This window comes from Phyllostomus hastatus, unplaced genomic scaffold, assembly GCF_019186645.2.
Source record: "Phyllostomus hastatus isolate PE091 unplaced genomic scaffold, TTU_PhHast_1.1 phas_contig_159, whole genome shotgun sequence".
NCBI lineage: Eukaryota > Metazoa > Chordata > Mammalia > Chiroptera > Phyllostomidae > Phyllostomus > Phyllostomus hastatus.
In genome coordinates, this window is record NW_025333640.1 from 2,694,749 (window position 1) to 2,718,745 (window position 23,997).

Consider the following 23,997-nt stretch of genomic DNA (forward strand, 5'->3'; position numbering starts at 1 on the left):
GTCAGGCACACTGGGCCTCACAGCTGTGTGGGTCCTGGGAGGTTATGGTGGGCTCCTTGCAGCCCCACGTCTGTTCTTGCTCCCCTTGAGGGTGGGACACACCAAGCCGGTACCTGACGGAAGTCACGGTTGCCACGTGATGCATGCTGACTGGGTCATAACCAGGCTGGATGTCAGGCACTCACCCTACACGTGCTGCACACGCACTGCCTGGTGTGAGTCTGTACAGTAGGTTTGATCATCGGTCCCAGTTTGCAGATGGGAGAACTGAGGGGAGGGGAGGGGAGTACCTGACCCAGGCCACTCCATAAGTGGTGGAGGCAGGATTCAAAGCCAGGTCTCTGACCATCTCTGCTCTTCCCTCCCCCGCTTTTTGTGGGAGAGGGCTTATTTTATTTTTAGCGTCAGCAGTACCATGTTTTGAATAATCACGTGATACTGAAGATAAAATCATAAAGCGGTTTTGACAACAAAGAAACAGCCCCCTCCCACCATGGATTTGTCTAATGGGGCTGGGTTGCCTGTGAGCCTTGGTCCACCTGATGGCTCCCTGTTGGTTAACGAAGGGCAGCGGAGTCTGTGCTGGGGGTTTCCTCAGGTGGGGGCCTACGGCTGGGCCCTTGTGGATGCATGCAGATTGGCACTGAGCTCTGCATGGGCCTTGTTCTCCCAGCCATGCCCCAAGCTGACTGACAGTGGTCTTGCAGGACCCTGTATCTGACTGGCTGACGTCACGCAGGGGTGAAAGGGGCTGAGGGAGAGCCGGCCACGGTTTCTAGGTGGAGCAGGTTGTAAGTGCCACAGTTCTTCCAGGGCCTCCGGAGCTGAAGGCAGCAGGCTGCAGACCCCCAGAGGGCAAACTGGCACACCTGAAGTCAAAGAGGTTGGGACAACCGCCCACCCAAGCAGACTCTGTGGAAGCTTCTGGAAGATGCTGTGACTCGCAGCCAGTGGGCCCAGGCTACGTGGAAGAGGTAACCCCTCCAGCAACCACCTCGCCCTCGGTGTGTGCCCTGCTTCATCTCCAGGTTCTGGTGGGGAAGAACCTTGCCAGGGTCAACTTTCGTGTCCTCAGTCCAGTTCTCCATTTCACATTACACACCCAGCACCAGGCAGACCTCAGTGAGTTGTCCGGAACCTGCTGGAAGGGGCAGGTGCTGGGTTTCAGATCTTAGAAGGAAGGCCTGAGCAGGCAGAGGCATTTCTTGCTGAGCATCACCCCAAGGCATGTGATTCCAAGGGCATCAGGAGCCAGCGAGCGCCCCGCAGGGCCATCACCCAGAGCCTGAGCAGAGGCCCTGTGGGCTTGTCTTAAGCAGCCTTCTAGAGCTCAAGTTCTGGAGCTTCTGCTGGCTGCTCCCTTAGTTCCCAGCCTTCCGGAGTTCATTTAAAGACTATGTGTGGCTAAAAGGAAGTGTGAGCATCAGCATTTCTTTTCATTTTTGTGTTTTCAACCAGTTCAGCATCTTGTTTTGTCCTGTGCAAAATACTCCACCAGATAGAACTCGTGTGCTATAGACCCTGTCATTTAAGAATCAAGGCAATAAGTCCTGGTTGGTGTGGCTGAGTGGATTGAGCGCTGGCCTGCGAACCAAGGGGTTGCCGGTTCAAATCCCACTCAGGGCACATGCCTGGGTTGCAGACCAGGTCCCTGGTGGGGGCCACATGGGAGGCAACCACACATTGGTGTTTCTCTCCCTCTCTTTCTCACTCCCTTCCCCTCTGAAATCTTTAAAAAAAAAAAGAATTAAGGCAGTAAGATTCATAGAAGCTGCAGCAAAAAAGAGAAGGCCACACGGTGGGCAAAAATTGAGAAGCCAAGGCAGGACTACTACAGGGCAGGGCATGGGCCAGCGGTAGCTGAGCTGGGAGGGCAGAGCACTGGATGGTGGCAGAGGTGAGCTCAGCACGGGAGGCTCCCGAAAGCCGCCCTTTGGAAGAGCTCAGCTGACAGGGAGCCAGAGAAGCTAGCACGCTGGCCTCAGAGGCTTTGCTGTCACTCCTTTGGGCCACCTAGGAAGGCCCGGTGCCCTTGCAGGGTGGAGGGAGGCACCCTTCCTCAGGGGCCAGTGCACAGCTGAGCTTTGTGTCTCAGGTATGCAACAGCGAAGGCAAAGTGATCCGGTTCTACTGCAAGCTGTGTGAGTGCAGCTTCAACGACACCAACGCCAGGGACATGCACGTCAGAGGGCGGCGGCATCGGCTGCAGTACAAGGTGCGCCTCGTAGGGCCCTGATTAGCCCACGGTTGGGGTGTGTGTGTGTGTGTGTGTGTGACCTTCCATGGTTTCTACATCTTGCTCCATGTCTCAAAACATTTTTCCCCCTCTGGGAGGCAGAGCTTTGACAGGAGCTTCACACCCCCTGAGCCTCTCAAACTGCATCCAGACCTGTCTTTGCCACTGCCTGGAGGGCCAGAGCAGAAAACATGGGCTCGAGTTTGCCAGTCGATTTCATCTGTTGTAGATGGATGTGTAGTTGTACAACTGCACCCACCTGTTGCCAGAGGAGGTGCTCAGGCACACGGTCGGGTCGTAGATGGCGCACAAAATAAGACTCACGGATATTGCCTCTTTCCCCAGACACTCAGTATTGTTTTGTTCACATCTGACACACGTTTTTCTTTTCTGGGGCCTCTGCCTGTGTCCCAGGCTGGCGTGTGCTAGCTGAGATGGACACTGTGAATTGGATACCGTGCTCTGTTCGAACTGTGTCCCTGTGGGGAGGCATGCAGGCACCAGCACAGGACTGAATCTGTGAGCTGGAGCGCGGCCGGGGCCCTGGTGCTGAGAGACGGTGACTTGAGGGGCTGCTGCTGCAGGGGGTGTTGGACTGTCCAGGCTGAGCCATCCCCAGGGACCCCGGGGCCACCAATGCCAAGAGCCTTCCAGCACCAGCGGGAGCTCCTTCTCCCACCCAAGGGGAGGTTTTACGTGGCCCAGGAGCTCCTGTGGCCCTTCAGCACCCTGGGCCCAACCCGAGGGCACCTGTGCGCATGTGTGTGTTTAAACACGCCTGACTCTGGGCCTCCAGTATGCTTGTGCAGAGCCCACACATAACTCTCCCCAGGGTGGTGAGCCGTGGCTTCCAGCTATTTCCTCTCTTTTTAGCAATTTCATCAAGATGTCATTTGCGCATCTCACAGTCAGCCCACACAAACTGTGTAGTGAATGGCTCTACTGTATTCGCAGAGTTGTGCAACCTCCACCTCTCCCTCATTTCAGAACATCCACATCACCCCAAAAAGGAGCTCAACCCCTAAAGGAGGACTTAGCAGTCAGTCCTCATTCCAGCCCCTCAAGCCCTTTTCAAAAACCACGAACCCACTTTGTTTCTGTGGACTTGCCTGTTCTGGACATTTCACATAAATGAATTACATATGACGTGGCCTTTTGGGTCTGGCTTCTCTCACTGAGCATCATGTTTACCAGGTATCATCCACGTTGTAGTGAGTATCAGAGCTTCCTTCCACTTATGGCTGAGTGATATTCCAGTGTGTGGGTGGACATATCTTGTGTATCCGTTCACCTGGGTTGTTTCTGCCAATGAAAAATCCTTAAACACGACACTTCCTTTTTTTAATTGAATTTTGGGGGTGACATGGGTTAACAAAATTATATAGGTGTACAATTCTATAATACAGCATCTGCATATAGCGTTGTGTATTCACCACCCCAAGTACCACTACACTCTGAATGAAGGTATTAAGTGCTAAAAACCAAGTTCAGCAAATGAATTAGCCATGCTATTTGAAATGCGTATTGCTGGATTTCACACAAATGGTGTTTCCCCTGAATTATTTTGATTAGGAATGAGTATTTGTCATTGAATTTTTGGGGACTGTTCCACAATGGCCAACAGTTGTTCACCAGTGCTGTCACGGCACCTTTAGCTCCTGTCGGGTATGCAGACAGGGTTCTGCTTTCACCATCACGTTTGTTACTCTGCATGTCAGTCATGTTCTGTCCCTCATGCTGGTTTCCTTTCCTGCCAGTGCTTTTGGGGACGAGGAGTGTTAAGACTCGGGAGACTGAAACTCACTGCTGTCTAACTAAATACAGCAGAGGGGGCCTATCCTTGCATCCCCGTCCACGAGACACCCCAGAGACACTCCAGCACTCTCGTTAAGTGATGATCTCCGGTCTTACTGCCCTTCCTTTCTTCTACAGAGAAAAGTCGATCCTGACCTTCCGATCCCCATCAAGCTCAGTAACAGAGTCTGGAGGCTTCTGGAGGAGAGGAAGAGGAAGCAGAAGCAGCTGACCAGGAAGCGGCTGGAGGCACTGCGGCGCTGGCATGCAGAGATGAGGCGCGGGGTCCCTTCCCCTCACCCTCCTGACTACCCTCTGCTCCCAGGGCAGCTCTGAGAACCACATGTCTGTTTGCTCACTCGCTTATTCACTGGAGTTGGGGGGGCATCAGCTCTGTCTTCTAGGCCTCGGAGCCCAGATGCTCATTAGCTGCATAGTTGGCAGGGGACACAGCACTTGCAAGGACGTGGAGAATTTTAGAGCTAGCCAGCCCAGCCCCTGTGCACGTGTCACTCTCCGGGTCTGCTTCAGTCAGCGCAAGTCCCCTAATAAACGAGGAATGGCATGGTCCTGACAACCAAGTGGCTGGCACTCTCAGGCCTGATTCACAGGGACACCCTGTTGTCCCCATGTCACCCAACCCCCGGTGTCCTCTCACCTCCTGTGGCCCTGGTGGGCCCCTGATCCTTGGCGTCTCTTGACTGCAAGGATCATTGTCATCATCCTCCTTCACCCCCTAGAGCTATTCTAAAGCACTTCATGACATGGTATCCAATTCACAGAAGATCCAAAGCAGCCTCTGAGCTGGGGGCTGAGGCCTGGGACAGACTTGAGGGCTGTGGCCACTTAAGCTGGCTTCTCCCTCCCTAGCAGTTTCTCTTAGCCTGTGTCCCCCTGGCCCTTGGAACCTTGGTCTCTGGCATATGGCAAGTGTTTTCACAGAAGCTCTTCGTGGATTCTTATGGGGTCCCACTCAGCTGCTGCGTCTCCTCAGTGGTTCCAGAGCCTCAGCCTGGCTCAGCGCAAGGACCAGGCAGCAAGAGCTATATGGCCTTTACATGCTGCTGGCTTTGATGTGACAAGCCCAGGGTCCTGCAGCTGCTGATAGCTCCTTATTTTCTTGCTTCCAACAGGCGCTACGACCTGTGCAGGAGGCAGCCGGAGGAGAAGACACAGGCCCAGGATGAGCACCTGGGACACTCCCCATCAGACCAGTGCTCTCCTCCCCTCGGGAGCAGGCCAGGGGCACCTGCTGCCACACCGCTGGTAGGTGGTGGTCTTGTGCCAAAATGCCTCCCATGTCACTGGCACCATGGGGTGGGTGATTTTCTCACATCATATGTGAAAGACCTGAATCTTCCAGGAATGAGGAGTAAGACTTTGTATCAAGAACCCCAACGGATGCCCACCTCTCATTGCTGGTCACCAATGGGAGCTCCAGGCCCTGGCCCTTCCACCCACCACAGCCGTCCCTTTAGTTTCCTGAGACCCCAGTTGTCACATCTCTTAGGGGTCCTCAGGGGTCTGTCTGTCTGTCTGCACAGACCATGGTTGGTTGGGAACCTTCGACCTGCACCTTGCTGGGGAGCAGGCCTACTGAGTTGGCAGAAAAGCCCCTGGCTTGGAGATGTAAGAGTGTCACAGGGGAGCCCCCCGGCCCCCCTCAGCCCTGAGCTTGCTGTAGCCCTCAGGGGAGGCCCTGGGGTCCTCACTGGGTCACCACCCGTGGGTACATGTCATTCTTCAGTGTGGCTCCACTCATGTCCTCCTGCCACCTGTGCTGCAGCTCCACAGAGCTGACAGTCCTGTCCCTGCCCACTGGGTCTCCAGGACCTCTTAGCCCACTGTAATGTGTGCACCTTTCCTTGCAGCCCACACAGCGGCCAGAATCCAGTGACGACCGCCACGTCTTGTGTAAGCACGCCACCATCTACCCCACAGAGGAGGAGCTCCTGGCTGTCCAGAAGGCTGTGTTCCACTCAGAGTGCGCCCTCAAGCTGGTGTCCGACACACTGGCGGAGGACAAGTCCAGAAGCCCAGAGCAGGAGGCTGGTGAGCACAGGTAATGGAGTTAGTTCACCCTCATTTCCCCAGGCCCAGAGGGTGACTTGGAGGAGGCAGGTGTTCTCACAGGATGTGGCTGCCAGGGGGGCAGGGGGACAGCTCCTTCTCTCATTGACTTTGAGCCCTGCAGTAGCAGGGACTTTCCAGCCCGTGGGCGGCATGCTCACTGAGTCTCTAGTGTCGGGCCTGGAGCCCCGAGGTTCAAAGGGAGTTTTAGTCCCAGCTGGTGAGAGCTGCTGTTCCAGTACCAGAATTTACTTTTTCATGAAAGGTGCATCAAGAACCGTAGTTCATGAAACATGAACCACCTCTGTTTGTTCATCTGCAAAAGGGAGACAGTGTGATTCTGCCCTGATCCCTTCACCTCACAGAGCGGAGGCTGCCACTCAGTGCCGCCGGAGTCATCGCTCCAGGCCTGTGCTCACGGGGAGACAGAAAAGTCCCTGGGCCCTGTGAGGAGTCACTACCCAGCTGAAATAATTCAAGATGTAGTTAGCTCTTCCAAGTTCTTTCTCTCTAGGTGGCTTCTTTTTTATTTCCTTCTTTTATTTTTATTGTTTTTTATTGTGGTGAAATACTCGTAGCATGAAGTTTAGCATCTTAACCATTTTCCATTTTGATGTGTACAATATAGTGGCACTAAGTACATTCGCAAGGTTGTGCAATGATCACCCACCACTTATCTATTTCCAGAACTTTTGCATCATCTAAAACAGAAATTTGTCCTTGCAAATTCCCCACCCCCTACCCCAGCCTCAAGCTCCGTCATTGCACTTCCTCTCTCTACGGCTCGGCCCATTCTGGCCATTTCGTGTAAGTGGAATTATGCAGTATTTGTCCTTTTGTGTCTGGCCAATTCCACCTTAGTTTCTTTTCACTATAGTGTTTGGTCCCAGGAAAAGAACATATACTACTGTGAGTTGCAAAGTGTCATGATAAAATGAACTAGCCCCTCAGTTTAAGCACACAAACTTCCCCCATCAGTAGATGCAATAGGTTACCAAAACTAGGGTGCCAAGAAGACATTTTTCTTAGCTGTCCCCTGGCGCCCTCATGAATCCAAACTACAGGACTGCAAAGTCTGATGGAAGAAGTCTTTGAAAGATGGAGCCATCCCAGCTCTGAGGTTTACCTGGGGCTTTGTGCTTGCTTACAAGTGGAAAAGATGGTCTGGCCATAAGGTGTGACATTGCCTGCAGCCGTACTCGCTTTGGCCTCTGCACCTCGTGCAGAGGGGCCGATTGCCTGGAAGCTACCCAGAGGCGTCTCATACTGCGGACAGAAAGGGTGCCAGTCATTGAAATCTGCGTTCAGGTTTTCTGAACAAAAACCTCCCCCTCACTTAATGCTTTGAAGTTCCCTATAGTGTTTTTCTTTTTATTTGTGTTTTAACTTTTTATTTTGAAATAATTATGGACTCATAAAAAGAGCACAGAGAAGGTCGTCAGACCACCCCCCCACTTCCCTCAGTGTGGGTGTGGAAGCAGCCTTCGCATGTGTCAGGGCAGGAAATCGACACGCCTTTACATTATTTTTCAAAAACATGGAAGTGTGGTTTTTTAATGGCAACATAATAAACCATCCTGTGGGTGTTCCATTATTTATTTAACCATTGGAAAGAACATTTTAGTGTTTGGGTTTTAAAACTTTTATTATGGAAACCCTCTAACATACACAGATGTGGGCGGAACAGTAAACTTATAACGAACACCATGTGAGCATTACTACACCATGGCCAGCTCCCACAACTGCACTTGACCTCTTGGCCCTTCCTCCCTGCCCCTGCATGGAGATTAAAAGGAGATCCTATCAGATCTCATAGTGTTTCTTTTCTGAGTGTTTAGTGGGTACCTATCTCTAGATATTAAGGACGTTTTATTTAACAAAACCATAATGCCATTATCATACTTTAAAAAAAATTAACAGCCCTGGCTGGGGTGGCTCAGTGGATTGAGCACCGGCCTGTGAACCGAAAGGTTTCCAGCTCGGTTCCCAGTCAGGGCACATGCCTGGGTTGCAGGCCAGGTCCCTGGTTAGGGATGTGGGAGAGGCAACCAATTGATATTTCTCTCACACATGGGTTTCTCTCCCTCTCTTGCTCCCTCCCTTCCCCTCTCTCTAAAAAAATTAACAGTAATTCTTTAACATCATCAAATATCCAGTCAGTGTTGATATTTCTGGTTGTCCCGTAGATACCGTAACGTGCTTTTTTGGTGTTCTGGGGTTGGTTTTTCTGTTTTATAGGTTGTGTGAATTGGGATCCAAATTCATTGACAAACTTCTAAGTCTGTATATCTGCAGGTTCCCCCATCCTCTGTTTTCTGCTTTCTCTGCCTTTATGAGTCTCACTTGCAGACTCTGGTCCTTGCCCCCTAATCCAGACGTCCCTGCTGTGGATTTTGCCAGTGGCCTCCAGAGTCAGGTCCCCCGGGCCTTGGGCTTTAGAGCTCTGTGATCCCCAAATGGATAAGAATATATAAACGTGGTTTTTATAAAAAGGTTATCTCCTGCCCTGGCCAGCCAGCTCAGTTAGTTGGAGCATTGTCCTGTGCTCCAGGGTTGTGAGTTCAATCCCTGGTGAGGATGCATACAGGAATCAATCAATGAATACATAAATAAGGAGAACAACAAACTGATGTTTCTCTCTCTCTCTAAAGTCAATAAATAAAATATGTTTAAAAAAAGGTTATCGCCCATCCTAAGAAATGTCACAAATATTCTGTCCCTCTCTTCCTCCTTTCCCTTCAGGGAAAAAAAAAAGTGATGGCTTCCCCTATTAAAAAAAAATAATAACAATATATTGGTCCTCTTAGTTGTCAATGACATTCATCGTTACAAATACAACTTGAGATGTACAAACATCTCTGGGATATGCCAGTGATAACGTATTATTATATAATAAAATGTTTTGATGTAAAAAAAAGAAATGTCCCAAAGACAACAAAGTGGTGATCAGAGAGTAGCAGGAGAGGGTGGCAGCTTCTGGAGCAGAGGCTGGCACATTTGTGCAGAAACCCCTCATGTGAGGGCGCCCCACGCGTCGGTCCTGGGAGCTGCGGCAGCGGACTGAGTCTCATGGGGCTGGAGGGAAGTAGGAAGGGGCTTGGGGCCAAAGCAGCAGTTTTCAAGCGGTGTGCTGCAAGAATTTTTAAAACGTGCAGTACCTGACTGTTTAGTCAGGGGCATTGACTTTTCCCTCAGACTGTCAAATAAAAAAGGACAACAGCCAACACAGCAATAGCCACCCGGCGGGAATGCCTTATCTTGAACCATAAATACTCATGTATGGCTCATACAATAGAATTGCATCCAATTGGTCACATCACATAATAAGGTTGTATCTCATGGGTAATTTTTGGTACCAGAAATCCTTATATACAAGTATAGGCACCTGATTTTTTTTTTAAAGTCACTTTGGAGCAAAAAGGGTAGGTAATAATAATTATTGTTATTATTATAAATCAAAATTATGCCTATTTTTTTGTCAGATTGGCAAAAAAATGTTTTTGGTGTGTCACAGAATTTAAATAATTGGTTCATGTGTGCCATGAGATGAAAAAGGTTGAAAATCACTGGGCTAGAGCATAAGGCCTAAGAGGCAGTAGTGGAAGAGGATGTTGGCAAGGAGGCCCAGTGGGTTGGGCTGAGCACCTCAGGCCAGGGAGTGAACTTGGGTGTCCCCGTCCTGCAGAGGGCCAGGGTCTGGAGGGCAGACGTGGGGCAGATGCACTGCAGAAAGCTGGCCCTGACCTGCAGAGGCAAAACTGCAGCAGGGGTCACCCTTAGGGTGCTGTGACCTGAGCCCTCCGACGGGCCTGCTTGTAGAACGTCCAGGTTGGGGGGAAACAACCCCAGGGACAGCCTAGAAGGTGCCCAAACCCATGGGCTGACCAGGGTGGCACCAGCTGGCTACGGACCAGGGAGCGGGGGGGATGCCATCATTGGCCTTTTTCAGAATGCAGTTTAGCAGGAAGTAGTAATAACCACCAGCCCTTACTGACCACATAAAATATACCTGTTGTGGTTCCCAGTGCTTTTCTCAAATATATCTTCTCATGTCTCCTTTTGTCAAGTGCGTTCTGAGAAACGGGGCTCAGAAAGGGCCCTTTCACAGATGTGGAAGCTGAGGCACCGAGGGCCCAGCGAGCTGCTGACATCCCAGACCCAAGGGCAGAGCCACAGGCTCCCCACCCCTCTTACATGCATCGCGCGTTTGTCTCCACAGCGGTGCCAGCCCCTCTGCTCGGGTCCTGAAAGGCGTGGTGCGGGTCGGCCTCCTAGGGAAAGGCCTCCTCCTTCAGGGAGACAGAAACGTGCAGCTGATCCTGCTCTGCTCCCAGAAGCCCACCCGTGCCCTGCTGCAGAGGGTCACCGAGCAGCTGCCCCAGCGACTCCTGGTAAGGGAGGCTATCTCCCGGAGGTGGGGAGGGGTGGGACTGCCCGCCCTCCCTCCAGGGCCCCGCCTTCTCCCTGACTGGGATGACTTTGCTTCCACAGGATTTTAAGAAACAAGAGAGGTTGTCATTATTGGATACAAACCAGTTGTTTGTTTGTTTTGTAAACAGTTGTAAGGAGAAAGAAGTGGTAACTTCAGGGTTCCTTCACGAAGTGAGTTCAGGGCAATACTGGGAAAATGTGAATGTCCCACCACGAGTATGCGAACCAGCCATTTAAAAGGCTGCATGGTGACGGCCTGGTAGAGTCCGTGCAGAGAGGAGGGAGCCTCGTAAGTCATGAGGCAAGAGGGATTGTGGGAGATCGGCTGGGTTTTCTCGGAGAGCAGTTCCTCTGTTGTTGTCATGGCACTTTTCTCCTGACAGCTGGGGAACAGTGAGACCATGTCACGGTTTAAGTTGATCATCTTGGTTAAAGCAGTCAGTCCCCAGGGTGGTTTCTTCCTGATGTGTTTGTCCCTGTCCTGGTGAAAATTCTGCATCGTTCCCCCTACTGGCTTAGTGAGCTTGGGGTGCAGACCTGGGCCACCCTCGGGCTCCCGCCCCTGTCTGGAGCAGACAGACAAACACATAGCAAGCTAATGCTAGTTTATCTCCTGTGAGGAGATTAAAGCCTGATGCCAGATGCAAGCACCAGGGAGGAGTGAGTCGTGTCCAACAGGACAGAGGGAGGTGTGTGTCCCTCTGAGGACGTTCAGGTTGTTTCCAGTGCTCTGCATCACCACTGAGGCTGCACAGAATAAATAACCTTGCGCACATGCCCCTCCACACGTGTTGGGAGCTCATCCTAGGGCAGAGTCACCAGGTCGGAGGCACGAGCCTGGGGCTCCTGGTGAGTGTTGCCAGGTCAGCTTCCACCAGCAGTGTCTAAGATGCACGGATTTGCCAGCCCAACTGTGCCTCAGGCTTCGAGTTTCGTCCTTCTCACAGGTGATGATGGCACCTCATTATAGTTTTAATTTGCTTCTCTCTTACTGTGGGGGTCATCTGTGTCATTGTGAAAAGGGGACACTTCCGTTTCCTTTTCTTCCAACTATCTGTTCTGTTAATGGCTGGTTTTTATTATTATTAATCTTTGTTAAGGGCATTCTTTACATATGAAGGCACCTTATATGCTAGGTTTGTCACCTATATGTATTTATTTTTTACATTTTTAAAAAGATTTTATCTATTAATTTTTAAAGAGAGGGGAAGGGAAGGGGAAAGAGAAGGAGAGAAACATCGATGTGTGGTTGCCTCTCACACGCCCCCTACTGGGGACCTGGCCCACAACCCAGGCATGTGCCCTGACTGGGAACCAAACTGGCGACCCTTTGGTGCGCAACCTGTGCTCAATCCACTGAGCGACACCAGCCAGGACTAAATTTTTATTTATTGATTTTAGAAAAGAAGGGAGAGAAAGAGAGCGAAACATTAATTTGTTGTTCCACTTCTCTATGCATTCCTTGGTTGATTCTTGCATGTGCCCCAACTGGGAATTGAACCCACAACCTTGGTATATTGGGATGATGTTCTGACCAAATGAGCTTCTCAGCCAGGGCTGAATATAGGCATTTCTGTATGTGTGTACTCCTGGAAGGCGGGGCTCTGTCTCAGTTCCACAGAGGCTCCAGACGCCTGGCACAGGGCCTGCGGACTTGACACGTCCTTGCTGTTTGCACCCGTCTCTCGGCTGGAGTGACGTGGCCTTGTGTTGTGTTTGCACCTCACAGATGGTGACAGAGGACAAGTACGAGGTCTCCTCTGACCCGGAAGCCAACATCATCATCTCATCTTGTGCGGAGCCCAGAATACGGGTCACTGTGTCTGTCACCTCGACCCTAATGCGGGAGGACCCCTCCACAGACAGAGGTGCAGCAGGGCCCTTCGGTCCAGCCCCCCTCCACAGATACTCAGGTGGCTTAGGGAAGCATCTGACTCTGCTCTGGGCAGGGGAAGAGGGTTGGGGGTGCGGCCTTCTGGCGCTGCTGTTAGCCCTGGATGCCGCTGGTCAGATAAGAGCTGAGCCTGTGGCAGCGGAGGAAGAAAACTGGTGATAGTGTCAGATGAGCTCAGAACTGGGCTGTGCGTGTGCTCCTGCCCCCCCCCCCATACAGCACCACGCCCCTCCCTTGCCTCCAGGCCCGTGCAGACACCTGTGCTCTGCCCCTGGGAAACTGGCTGTGCCAGTTGCCCAGGAGCTCACATTGTCCATCTGACCAGGGCAGAGGCCATGGCAGAGGTCACAGCAGACCCTGCTGGTTCCAACACTGCTCGTGTGGGATGCGGGGGTCAGGGGCATAAGGTATATTGGTGTTGCCTGAGAGAGTGGGAAGGGGTGCTGGGCCAGGCCAGAGGGCAGCAAGGGCCTCGAGTCACCACCACACAGTGAAGGCTAGCCCACAGGGAGGCACCCTGTGGCTCACTGGGCCATGCGACCTTCTGGAACAGCCCCTAGGACCAGTTTTTAAATTCTATTAATTCATTTTTTCTGAAAAAATAAGGGTCTTATTTATTTTTAGCGAGAGGGGAAGGGGGTAGAAAGAGAGGGAGAGAAACATCCATGTGAGGGAGAAACATTGGTTGTTTCTTCTGTGTGCCCCAACCAGGGACCAAACCCACAACCCAGGTATATACCGTGACTGGGAATCGAACCAGCAGCCTTTCCTCTGCAGACCAATAACCAACCAACTAAGCCACATGGGTCAGGACTCCATTCATCCTTGAACTCCCTTCATGATTGTTGTCTGAGAGCCACCAACTACCAACATTTTTCTTTAAATCAATTAATTTCAACACATGTTTTTAAAGAGGAGAGCCTTTGACTATTAATGGAAAGCCATTATCAGTTGTTATAAATAGTTAGCTAAAAAAATCAATATAGGAGGCGAAGAACAACACCATTAAATTCTAGCTGAAGGCCCGGCTAGGGTTTGCTCAAACACACAAACAGGGGAGGTTGGGAGTGTTAGACGGTGTTAAACATCTGCGGCCACTAGATGGAAGCCAACTGGAAAGATTAAGAGACACAGAAACCCCTCTGTGACTGTGACCACCAGGAGCCCGTCAGCCTCACTGAGGGGTGCACGCCCCCGGCTGGCGGTTGCTGGGAGAGTGGCTTCTAACACCTCTTCAAAGACACACCCCCGCCACCATGGGAAGCACGGATCCCTAGGGATATTTCTGGGTGAAAGTGAAACCTGAGACCCACCGTGTGACCTAAGTAAGCCAGGTGTGCTAGAATGAGATGAGAATATTCCTGAAACAATAATAGTTAGAAAAAACGGATCTGCGTTTTTCTCAGACGCGGAGGCCTTTGTCATCAGCGATGGGATGTGTTCAAATCTGACCCACTTTGTCCCTTTTAATTATACATTTGGAAGTTTCTGGAAATCTGGCTTAGTTCCTAGTTTTCCACCTGCTCTGTAGTTTGCTAACCGAGGGAGTTGGTGCGGAAGGTGCTCAGTAATAAGCATTAAAAACGTTTCCTTGTGGGCACTAACTTCAGAGGAGGTGGGGTTTTCACAGGAATGGTTTCTCTGGCCCTTGTAGTCCCCCAGAGGAAAGGGGATCTGGGAGGAAGCGTGTATCTTCTGATAAATAAAATGGGTCCTTGAGAACTGAGAGGCATAGCCCATGTGGGCAGGGAGGAGGTGAAGTGGGACAGGGCATTGTCCACATGCCCTTTTCTTCTAGAAGGAATGGAAGTACCCAATCCAGGAGATGTCTTGAACCCAGAAAAGTGTCTCCAGTCACTGGCCGCCCTCCGCCACGCCAAGTGGTTCCAGGTTAGGGGGAGCGGGATCGGGAGGAGGGGTCACACATGTCTGTCCTGTCGGGTGCGCCCTTAGCCACCTCCTTGGCTAGTTGTGTGGCTCATGCCCACTTGGGAGTGGAACCTGCCCCCAGTCACCTCCCTCAAGCCATGTTCCCTCACCTCTACTGAGGACAGGACTCCTGGCCCAGCTCACCTCCCCCAAGGTCTGCCCTTGTTCCCTTGGCCTCACACACACCCATGTGCATGTGACTTCCAGAGCTAACTGCGTGCTTCTTCCCCCAAAGGCACGAGCCAGCGGCCTACAGCCCTGTGTCATTGTCATCAGGGTTTTTCGAGACCTCTGCCAGCGTGTGGCCCCCTGGGGAGCTCTGCCAGCCTGGGTAAGGCAGCACCCAGTAGCCATCCCTGCTCTGGGAGGCCCACGAGGGCCTCATTTCCTCCTGGGCAGGCGTTCCCCACCCCCTGCCCCCAGCACTTGGCATTCTCAGGAAGGGCTGGCATCAGCCTGTGTACGCAGGAGCAGGAGATCATGGTAGGGGTGTCTTGGGGGTCTCTGGGCACTAGGAAGAGGCCTGCTCTGGATACAGCCTCACTTGACTATATATTCTTAAACCTTCGACCTTGCAGACAGAACTGGGTAGCATGCCAGCGCAAGGGTCCCAGGGAGATGTGCAGTGTCAGCACAGAGGGCCTGGCCAGGTCAGGGGCCCAGTGCTCACCCTGGCTCCACTCTGGCCTCTGGACCACCCCTGCCTCCTATGGAGGGGAGACGCCCTGTGGCTCTGATACCCCATCCCCCCACCACCTGTAGGCCCCAGAGCCCCCAGAGTTGGGGGAAGAACAGAGTACAAGGGTCCCCATGCCCCCCGAATATCCAGACTTCTGAGTTGTGAGACCCCCCAGCCTCCACCGTCTCTGGGGTCCCCCATCCTGTCTGTGGGATTACGCTTTGTCCCTCAGTAGATCAGCCTCTGAGAGTTCCACTCTCATTTCAGACACCCACCCGCCGACCCCCTGGCCAGTGCAGGAGGGAACGACCTGTAGGGGTTTTAGTTGTTCACATTGTTCTCGGAAAGAAGCCGGAGCCCCCTGAACTCTGAGAGCCATTTGCATTCTGTGCGCAGCCTGATGCTGCCTGCCGTCTCCTCCTGCTCCCAAGCTGGGCCCCTGGGTCACCCTTGGCCTTACTCATGAGGGCCATCTCCAAAACCAAGGGTTCAGGTGCCCACTAGGGCCTCTGCCTCCTGCCCAGTGTCCAGGGGCCATTGTTCTTAGCACCCCCGCACCATGGATGGCATAGGGGCCAGCCTCATGCTGGGTTACTAGCACACGTCCCCTGCCCTTGCAACCCCCTGGATTGGGTGGCCTCCTTGAAGGAGGAGACACATCTGAGCAAGCCACAGAGTCATTGTGACCCAGGCTAAATGCACTATGGGTCACAGAGAACAAGTTTCTTTTAACCCTTGAAGTGCTAGTTTTTAGTGTTACTATTGATGGGATTTTGCCAATGGGGAAACTGAGGGTTAGAGATTGAAGAAACCTGCTGGTGGCCATACCAGGAGGCGGTAAAGCCTCATTGACCGCCACCCTCTGTAGAAGTCAAGGGTGGGTGGGAGTTAGAGAAAGAGCTGGGAGGGGTCACCTATCCTGGGGTCCCCTGGAGACCTCTAGCCAAGCCCACCAGAGCCCCTCCAGCAGGAGGTGAGCTGGCCAAGGCACTCTCCCCCACGGCACAGCGTCTCCCTTTCCGCCCCTGCCCGGCCCAGGCCATGGAGCTGCTGGTGGAGAAGGCTGTGAGCAGCGCCAAGGGGCCCCTGAGCCCGGGGGACGCCGTGCGGCGGGTCCTGGAGTGTGTGGCCTCTGGGATGCTCCTGACAGGTCAGTCCACGTCAGCGGGGAGCCCAGAGCACTGGGGCGTGTAGCAGACTGAGGCACAGAGGGAGCCTCTTACCAGCACTCGAGAACAGCGTCCAGCCCGGATGGGAGGAGGGTCCCAGACGTGTACACACATCCCCCACCCCCCAGAGGGATGGGAACTGCCCAGTGGCAAGTGGAACTCACTCACCTGCAGAGGAGGGCAAAGGTCCAGTGCAGATGGGGCGGGGGGGGCGCCCCCTGTCTGTAGGCCTGGCACTCATTCTGTGAGGGCCGCCCCCTTGTCTGGGGGCCTGGCTGTCCCTGGGTGATGGCCTTGGTGGGAGAATTTCACAAGGAAACCAGCAGACACTCAGAAAATGGGCTGTGTGTGGAGAGGTTTGCCACGGTGTGGCTCCAGTAGCAGAAGGGAAGAGAAATCACGCGCGCTCAGGAGGTGGCAGGGACAGAGACGGCGTTTTCCGGCTGGTTTAGTGACATGGGATGGGATCCTGTCGAGTGAAAGGCGAGCACACACACTGGGTGTGATATAGCTACGTGCTCGGGCACACACACACGGCAGCAGGAAGGGGCTCTGCGGAGTGCGCTTGTGGGGGCAGAGGGGGGGTGGCCCAGGGGAGACCCCCCAGGGGAGAGCCTGCGCCAGTGAGGATGTGCCCCCCAGGCGTGGCCGTGGGTACCGAGGGGCATAGTCGCAGACCCCACGCTCGAATCCTCTCAGGCCCCTGGTGGTGGCAGCCTTTCATGAGGGTGCTCTGTCTTCTTTGCCACCCCTACCTCGCCTCACAAAGATGGGCCTGGGCTCCAGGATCCCTGTGAGAGAGACCAGACGGATGTGCTCGGGCCCATGACCCCCCAGGAGCGGGAAGACATCACAGCCAGAGCCCAGGTAGGGTGGCCAGCCCCTGTGGCTCCCGGGCTCCGGGCCAGCTCAACCACGCGGTGGGCATCGCCCTGGTCCCAGCCCATTTTCAGCGATGCAGCATCCCAGAAAATGTTCTGGGGTTCCCTTTCCCTGTCCCTGCAGAGATAGGTGGCCTGTGGGAGGGTGGCCCCTGAGTGACAGGACCATTTCTGGGGGCACACCCAGCCTGGCTCAGAGCTGAAGCCACCACAGTGATAAGGCACAGACCTGGGGCCTCACTGGCTAGGACTGTCCTTGGTGTGCTGCCCCCACTTCCCCCGCCACCCCGTGTTCTGTAAATATACCCAGCTTGTGGCTGGCCAGCCTCAAGCAAAGAAGCAGCCCCGTCTGTGGTTTCCCTTTGGTTTGTAAGTTTATAAGAAATTGTTCCAGTGGTACAGAAATCACATTGGGCCCGACATTTAGAAATTATCTTAATGGAAAGAATCAAATTGCCTCTGATCAGAGCCACACTGGGCGATGCAGGATTTGGGGTCCCTGCAGTGAGGCAGGAAGCTCTGGAGTTCCAGGGGCATCCTGGCGAAGTCCTGCCGCAGCGGCCTGAGCGGCTCCCTGCGCAGCCCTTCAGGCCCGATGGTAACTGAGCTCGGCGGTGGCCAGAGGGGTGCTGTCCAGGACAGGAGGGCAGCGCGCCACCACGCCGGGGGCTGGGTGAGCCGAGCACAAGCAGGAGGGTCCTGACCGGTTGTCTGCCCCCAGCATGCCCTGCGCATGTTGGCGTTTAGGCAGATCCACAAGATCCTGGGCATGGACCCCCTGCCACCGCCCAGAAGCAGGCCAGGGCTGCGCTTCAGGAAGAGGGCGCAGGAGGCGGACGAGGCCGAGGAGGGCCCAAGGAAGCAGGCCAGCCCGGCGGAGAGGGGCCTTGTGAGTGGCCTCGCTCCCCCCCCAACGGGACCTGAGCTGCAACTGAGTGGACACTGTATCCCCGATGTTGGACGCTTGTGCTCTCCTTCCCAGTGAAGTCTCACGGGTTCCTCTGAAAACGCCTGTGCTCTGACCAGCAGTGAGATGGCAGCACGCAGGGACGAAAACCTCCAGGTGGGGCAGCCACTGCAGGTGTCCCTAGTGCTGCGTGGAAGGTGTCGAAGCTCTAGCACAGTGACTTTGAGCCCTGGCTTTTTTGCTAACTTTAAACTCACCTGGGGCTACTACAGGTATGGGTTTATAAATTGCTTCCTGTGGCTGCCCCAGACGTACGTGGACTTAACATCACCAGGGCATACCCATCCGGGACCCGCCATCCTGAAGGCTAGCCCCGGGAGGCAGGCTAGGGAGAGTTGAGGGTGGGGGCCAATCCCTAGGGTGCACCTGGGCCCAGCCTGCTGCAAACACACCACCCCTCCCACTCACCAGCCCAGAAGTGGCCCCTCATCCCCGGGTCTGCTGGGCCTCAGCTGGGCTCCTCTCCCATCCCCGCTGTGGGGAGGGCGGCAGGGCTGAGTGCACCTCGGTCCCCCTCCCTGGAGCAGGTGCGACCTGAATCTGCCCTGACTTCAAGACTCCCACCCCACCCCAACCACTGAGTGCCTTCTGCTTACAGGGGAGTTGCTCTGTAATGTCTTATCTGGGGCTGGGCTTTGCCCAGTGTCTTCTGTCCTCCCTGCGTAGGCCCAGCCTTTGTGGGTCCAGGACTCGCTTCTTAGGAGCAGGTCTGGGGGCTGTACCTAGTGCAAGGCACAGGGTTGGGCACCTCCTGGTGGACACGGCCCTGGCACTGGCGGGCATGGGCATGCCCCCTGCGCAGCCCCTGTCCTGCTGTGTCCAAACCTCCCTTTTTGGTGACCAGTTTTCTTGGCTAGCATTAAAGGAGAAAAGCTCACCTTTTGCCAGCTCGATCTACAATCACTCGATTCCTTTGATTTTGCGTCTGTGTTTAAGGGATGGCCTCTGTGCAGCTTCACATCTGGTGTCTGTGTAGAGCTACCTGGAAACTTGGAGGGCAGGGGAATAAATGCTTTTTTTCATGTGGACCATTCAGTCCTTTGCTCAGGGCACAGGAGACCCTGCTGGGCTCTCAGGGCTCTGGGTGGGAGCGTTCCAGCTACCACATTTCTCCCACAGACGAAGCATGGGGACGGGGTCCAGGCATCTTTCACCTCACAGGGGGAGCTTCACCCCCCACACCCCTCTCTCCCTTTGATCCTGGCAGGCAACTCTGCCATTTACCAGCTGCCCAGGCTGGCCACTACCACCACCTGGGTTCCTTTGTGCTCAGGAACTCCTGCTTCTATTCTCCATCCACACTGTCACTCGGCTGCTTCAACCCTCCCACGCCAAGAGCTCTGGGTAAAACTCGGAATTGCACTCAGGATAAAATCCTGAATCCCAAAGAAGCCCCACAAGAACCAATCTGCCACTTTCGGCCTCAATAACTCCACTTCAGACTCACCAGTTGCTGCTGGTCATCAGGCCAGCCAATCTCGTTCCTGCCCCCAGGGCCTTTGCACATGCTGTCCCACTGCACAGTAAGCTCTTCCCCTGACCTGTGTGGCCATCACTCTTCCCTTCCTTCAGGTCTCAGCTCACATGCTGCCTCCTCAGAGAGGCCTCCTTGACCACTTCAGCCTGCCACATAACTGACTGAAATCACTCGTTATCTACTCTGGCCGGTAGTTCTGTTGGTCAGAGCATCGTTCCGACACACCAAAGCCGCAGCTGCCGTCCCCGGTCAGGGCACATATAGGAGTTATCCAGTGAATGCATCAATAAGTGGAACAGCAGATGGATGTTTCTCTCCCTTTTTGTCTCTCTAAAATCAATAAACATTTTTAAAATATTTAAAAAATGTAAAAAAATCACTTGTTATCTGCCCCCCAGGATGTGAATTCTCTATGGACAGGAAATATATCTACCTCACTCACCACGCTATCCCCAAGTTTAGAACACACCAAGTACACAGTAGTAGCTCAGTAAATATGTTAAAGGCTTGAAGCCACGCTCGAGATGCCCAAACACAGGTCTCCTCATAACAGCAATTTGCCTCCTGGCAGTTAGGAAGACACCATTGGTTTGTCTCATCCCAAGAAATTACTGTGGCAGCCGGGGTGAGAGGCTTCAGTCAGGCAGTGGCAGTACGATGAAGGAACGGAAGAATGGCTCTGCCTTCCAGATAAGACTTGGCAGGCATGCGTCGCAGCCGCACCTGTGTGCAAAGCCCTGTGCCCTGCCGCACACCGCACTCCACTCGCAGACTCACTTCCTCCCTCACATCCTGCCGGGGCAGCTCCTGGAAAACACACCGCCCACCGTTCACCAGTCCCTCCCTGGCTCCGGGGAAGATGGATATTGTCTTTGCCACCAGGTAGTTCAACACTAGTTCTGTTGACAGAAAATTAAATCTGCCCCCACAGTAACTCCAAAAATAAATAAATAAAATTAGGCTATGCGACAGCAAATCAAGCAGTGGGTTAGCTGTGTATTCGATCCAGATGGATGAAATGTCTGGGCGATAAGCTTGCTCAAGGCCTGAAGAGTGGTCTTCCCTAATCTCTCCAGCCCTCTTTCCACTGGTCAGAGGACTCCAGAACGGGCCGGCAGGAAGGCACTGTGCCAGGCTCCTGGGAAGCCTGACTGCTGCAAGGGGAGAAGCAGCCTGAGACAGCGAGCAGGACCTCGGGCTGTGGGATGCTAGCCTGTGAGCCTGGTTGCTAGGAGACAGCAGCCTGCGTGTGGGTGAGATGACGTGAGGTGTGTGGGCAGGGCTGGAGCAGAACCTGGCAGGCAGTCCCAAGAAGACAAAAAAAGGAAGGGCACATCTGTTGGCTTCATCTGCAAAGTCACAGATAACACAGAAAAATAGCCAGGAAAACGCACCATGTCCCCTCGTCCAAAAATAAGTCACACTTGGGCAGCGGGAGTAGCTCCAAGGCTCAGCCGGTTCCAGTGGCTTATTTGGGAAAATGTTGGCTCCATCTTCTCCTTGGTTCTCTGTTAGTTTGGCTTCCAGGGCTGAGAAGATGTTTTGGGTGAGTAGACTAAGGCTCTGCTGAGCAGACGTGCCGAGGACCTGTGTTTCTCCTCAGGGCGGGAAAGGCAGCCCCGGGGGATTGTGGGGGGAGTAGCACCCTGTTTATGTCTGCCCAGGTGTGGAGAAATAAAACGTGTTGGGAAACAGATACTCGCTCACCCATGTTCCCAGCAGCATCATTCACAACAGCTTAGGGGTGGAAACAACCCAAGCATCTACAGACAGATGAGCAGATCAACAGAAGGTAGTCCCTCCAGACGACGGAACACTCAGCCTTCACACGGGAGGAAGTTCTGACTGTGCTACAGCGTGGGTGAACCTGGAGGGCGTCGTGCTCTGTAAAATAAGCCAGACTTACTTTGTCTACTATGAAGAGATGTAATTGTTAATAGCTGCATAATATTCCACCAAATGAACATATGCTGATTTGCTTAACATTCGCCTCCTGTCAGACATTTAGATTGTTTCCAAAAATTATCAATTGTAATGTGGCAAAATGTTTCTGAACAGTGAGGATTCTGTGCCTCCCCAGAACGGAGTTTCTCATCGGAGGCGTGATGTCGGAAGGCATCTGAGGCTTCTGGGGGTGGGGCGGGCTGCTGCCCCGGGAGAGCTCTGCCGGTCTCCCTGCCTCTGCAGGGGAAGGAGCCCCACGCACCGCCCCCAAGGCAGGACTGTGCCTTCTCATTTTAAAAATCACTTTTCTGCACACGGACGTAAGTTTAACAGGTTTTCTTCTGTGACATTTACATTTCCTCCACTTCTTTCATTCTCTTATTCACTCAACCCGTGTTTACGGGACACCTGTTGTATGCCGTGGGCATTTGTATGTCTTCCCTATGTCTACCGCTAGGGATGTGGGGAATTGTTCAGTATGCAATCAGCAAACACCATCCTCCCTGGGGGAAGCCAAAGATGAACCAGAAGTTGTTACTCCATGCAGTGAGGGTGACTTGGGGCCCTGGGCCCAGATTAGCCCTTTCGTGTGTTAGCTGTGGGGTGTCTAGACAGCTCACTTGGCCTCCTTGAAACTCTATAAAAGTGGATTAAAACTGGTGGCACCAACCTTACAGAGCAGTGGGGAGAACTCAGTAATAAAATGCATTTTTAACTCTTGCTATGGAGAAAGGCTCAGCCTCAGGGCCATGGGCATGGTGGAGGGCAGTGTTGAGGGTGAGAACCAGTGATTGAAGGGCAAGTCATCTGGGAACAGTGACCCCAGTGCCTTCCTCATCGCAGCTTCTAGCACAATGGCCATCAGGCCATGAGAAAAGCCCTGCAGATGCAGCTGACATTTGGGAGCATCCCCTACAGTGGCCAGCCCTTGCAACATCACAGCGCAGGTAGGGGGGAAGCTGCCCCCATGGCAATGAGCTTCCTGTGGGCTCTGTAGCACTCTCCTCATACATGCTAGCTAGTGACTCCTGAGCAGTGTGGCTCAGCTGGTTGGGCATTGTCCCACAACGTGAAAGGTCTCTGGTTTGCTTGCTGGTCACGGCGCAAGCCCAGCTGCAGGTTCGGTCCCCATTTGGGACGTGCACAGAAGGCAGCCAAATGGTGTTTCTCATGTCTCTTTCTCCCTCCCCTTCTCTCTAAAAATTTAAAAAAAAAAACATTATAAATAAATAAATACTAGCCAATGAAGAGACTACAACCCAAAGAGAGAGAGAAAAGTAACGTGGAGGAAAGAGACAACAGAAAAAAGCAATTGCAGGAAGACCCTTGGGTGTATTATTGAACCTCGGAGAGCTTACAGAAGACACAGGAGCCAGGAAACAAGTTTTAGACTGCCTTTTGAAAAGGAACATTCAAAGAACCAGAGGGAGCCCTTGGAAATTAAAAGCCTGAAAATCAAAATTAAAATGTCAACAGAAGGGTTGGATGAGGAAGTAGAAATGAGAAGACAAAAAGAAAAAAAATGCAGGCAAGGAAATTAAAAGAGCAATCCAGGAAGCACCTGTGTGTGACAAAGGAGAGTCCCGCAAAGAGAGAACAGAGACAGTGAAGTGGAAGGAACCGTCGGTGACGTCCTCCAGGAAAGTCCGCCAGGAGTGGGAGACCAGCAGAGCCCACTGGCGTCAGCACGATGTGTGCAGAAATCCCCCCAAACCACACTGCAGACGCGCAGGATGTGGAGAATGAGAAGACGCTGCATGTTTTCAGAGAGAGAGAGAGAAAAACACAGACGTGGGTAAAGCAGAGGATGAGGGAGCAGGACAGCTTCAGATACCCAACCGCCTGAGACCGGAAGCTGGAAGGCGTGAAGCGAGAGAAATTACCCAGCACCCAGCACGCCATCCTCAGTCAAGCCACTGATCTCAAGGGACAGTGGAAGGAGACACTTTGTCTGGAAAGGCTCAGGGGGTGCACCTTCTCAAAACAAGGGCACAAACCAAGAAACGGGGGCCTGGACTCAAGAAATAGGTGCCGCATCCCAGACATCCCTGAGTCGTGAAGAGGAGAGAGGCCAGGGCCCCAGCTGGGCATAGCCAGCCCGGAGCAGAGTCGTTTCCACTGGGGAGGCTGGGGATGGAAGAGCCGCAGACACACAGACTAAAGTAACTCCAGGAGAAAAATAAGTCCTAGAACAGAAGTGTTTCTTAGTGTACATCGTACCACGTGAACAATACTTTCATATAACATAAGCACTAAATTTTCATTTAGCCAAAAATTGTGATAAAACTATTGGGAAAGCAACACGCCTAAGAGAGCGAATACTCCGCCTTCCCGAGTGAGAAGTCAGTGGGCAACGTCCAACCGACAAGAGATTTGTAAACTATTTTTTGAAATATGGAAGCAAATACCAAAGAAATAGCTGATAGAAGCAGCAATAGTAGCCCTTTGAGAGTGGAGCATACATGCTTCGTTTAAAAACAGTTCTATCCCTGGCTAGTGTGGATCAGTGGATTAGGTGCTGGCCTG

The 23,997-nt window shown here is 53.1% G+C and overlaps 1 protein-coding gene across 11 annotated transcripts in view; it reads left to right on the plus strand.

Moving 5' to 3' along the window:
- The window catches only part of ZFR2 (zinc finger RNA binding protein 2), a 35,495-nt gene extending 16,417 nt beyond the window's left edge, over window positions 1–19,078 (plus strand). For 3 of the 11 annotated variants that reach the window (XM_045830928.1, XM_045830929.1, XM_045830935.1), the window contains exons 8-19: window positions 805–974; window positions 2,096–2,215; window positions 4,169–4,308; window positions 5,164–5,296; window positions 5,902–6,092; window positions 10,320–10,491; window positions 12,261–12,399; window positions 14,224–14,315; window positions 14,590–14,685; window positions 16,042–16,183; window positions 16,972–17,069; window positions 17,805–19,078. In XM_045830928.1, coding sequence (XP_045686884.1) covers window positions 805–974; window positions 2,096–2,215; window positions 4,169–4,308; window positions 5,164–5,296; window positions 5,902–6,092; window positions 10,320–10,491; window positions 12,261–12,399; window positions 14,224–14,315; window positions 14,590–14,685; window positions 16,042–16,183; window positions 16,972–17,069; window positions 17,805–18,068 — 1,757 coding nt within the window. In that variant the 3' untranslated portion in view covers window positions 18,069–19,078. Of the gene's footprint in view, window positions 1–804; window positions 975–2,095; window positions 2,216–4,168; window positions 4,309–5,163; window positions 5,297–5,901; window positions 6,093–10,319; window positions 10,492–12,260; window positions 12,400–14,223; window positions 14,316–14,589; window positions 14,686–16,041; window positions 16,184–16,901; window positions 17,070–17,804 lie in introns of all 11 variants that reach the window. The other 8 variants (XM_045830934.1, XM_045830937.1, XM_045830931.1 and 5 more) reach the window with 6 other exon arrangements.
- Window positions 19,079–23,997: the final 4,919 nt, after the last annotated feature.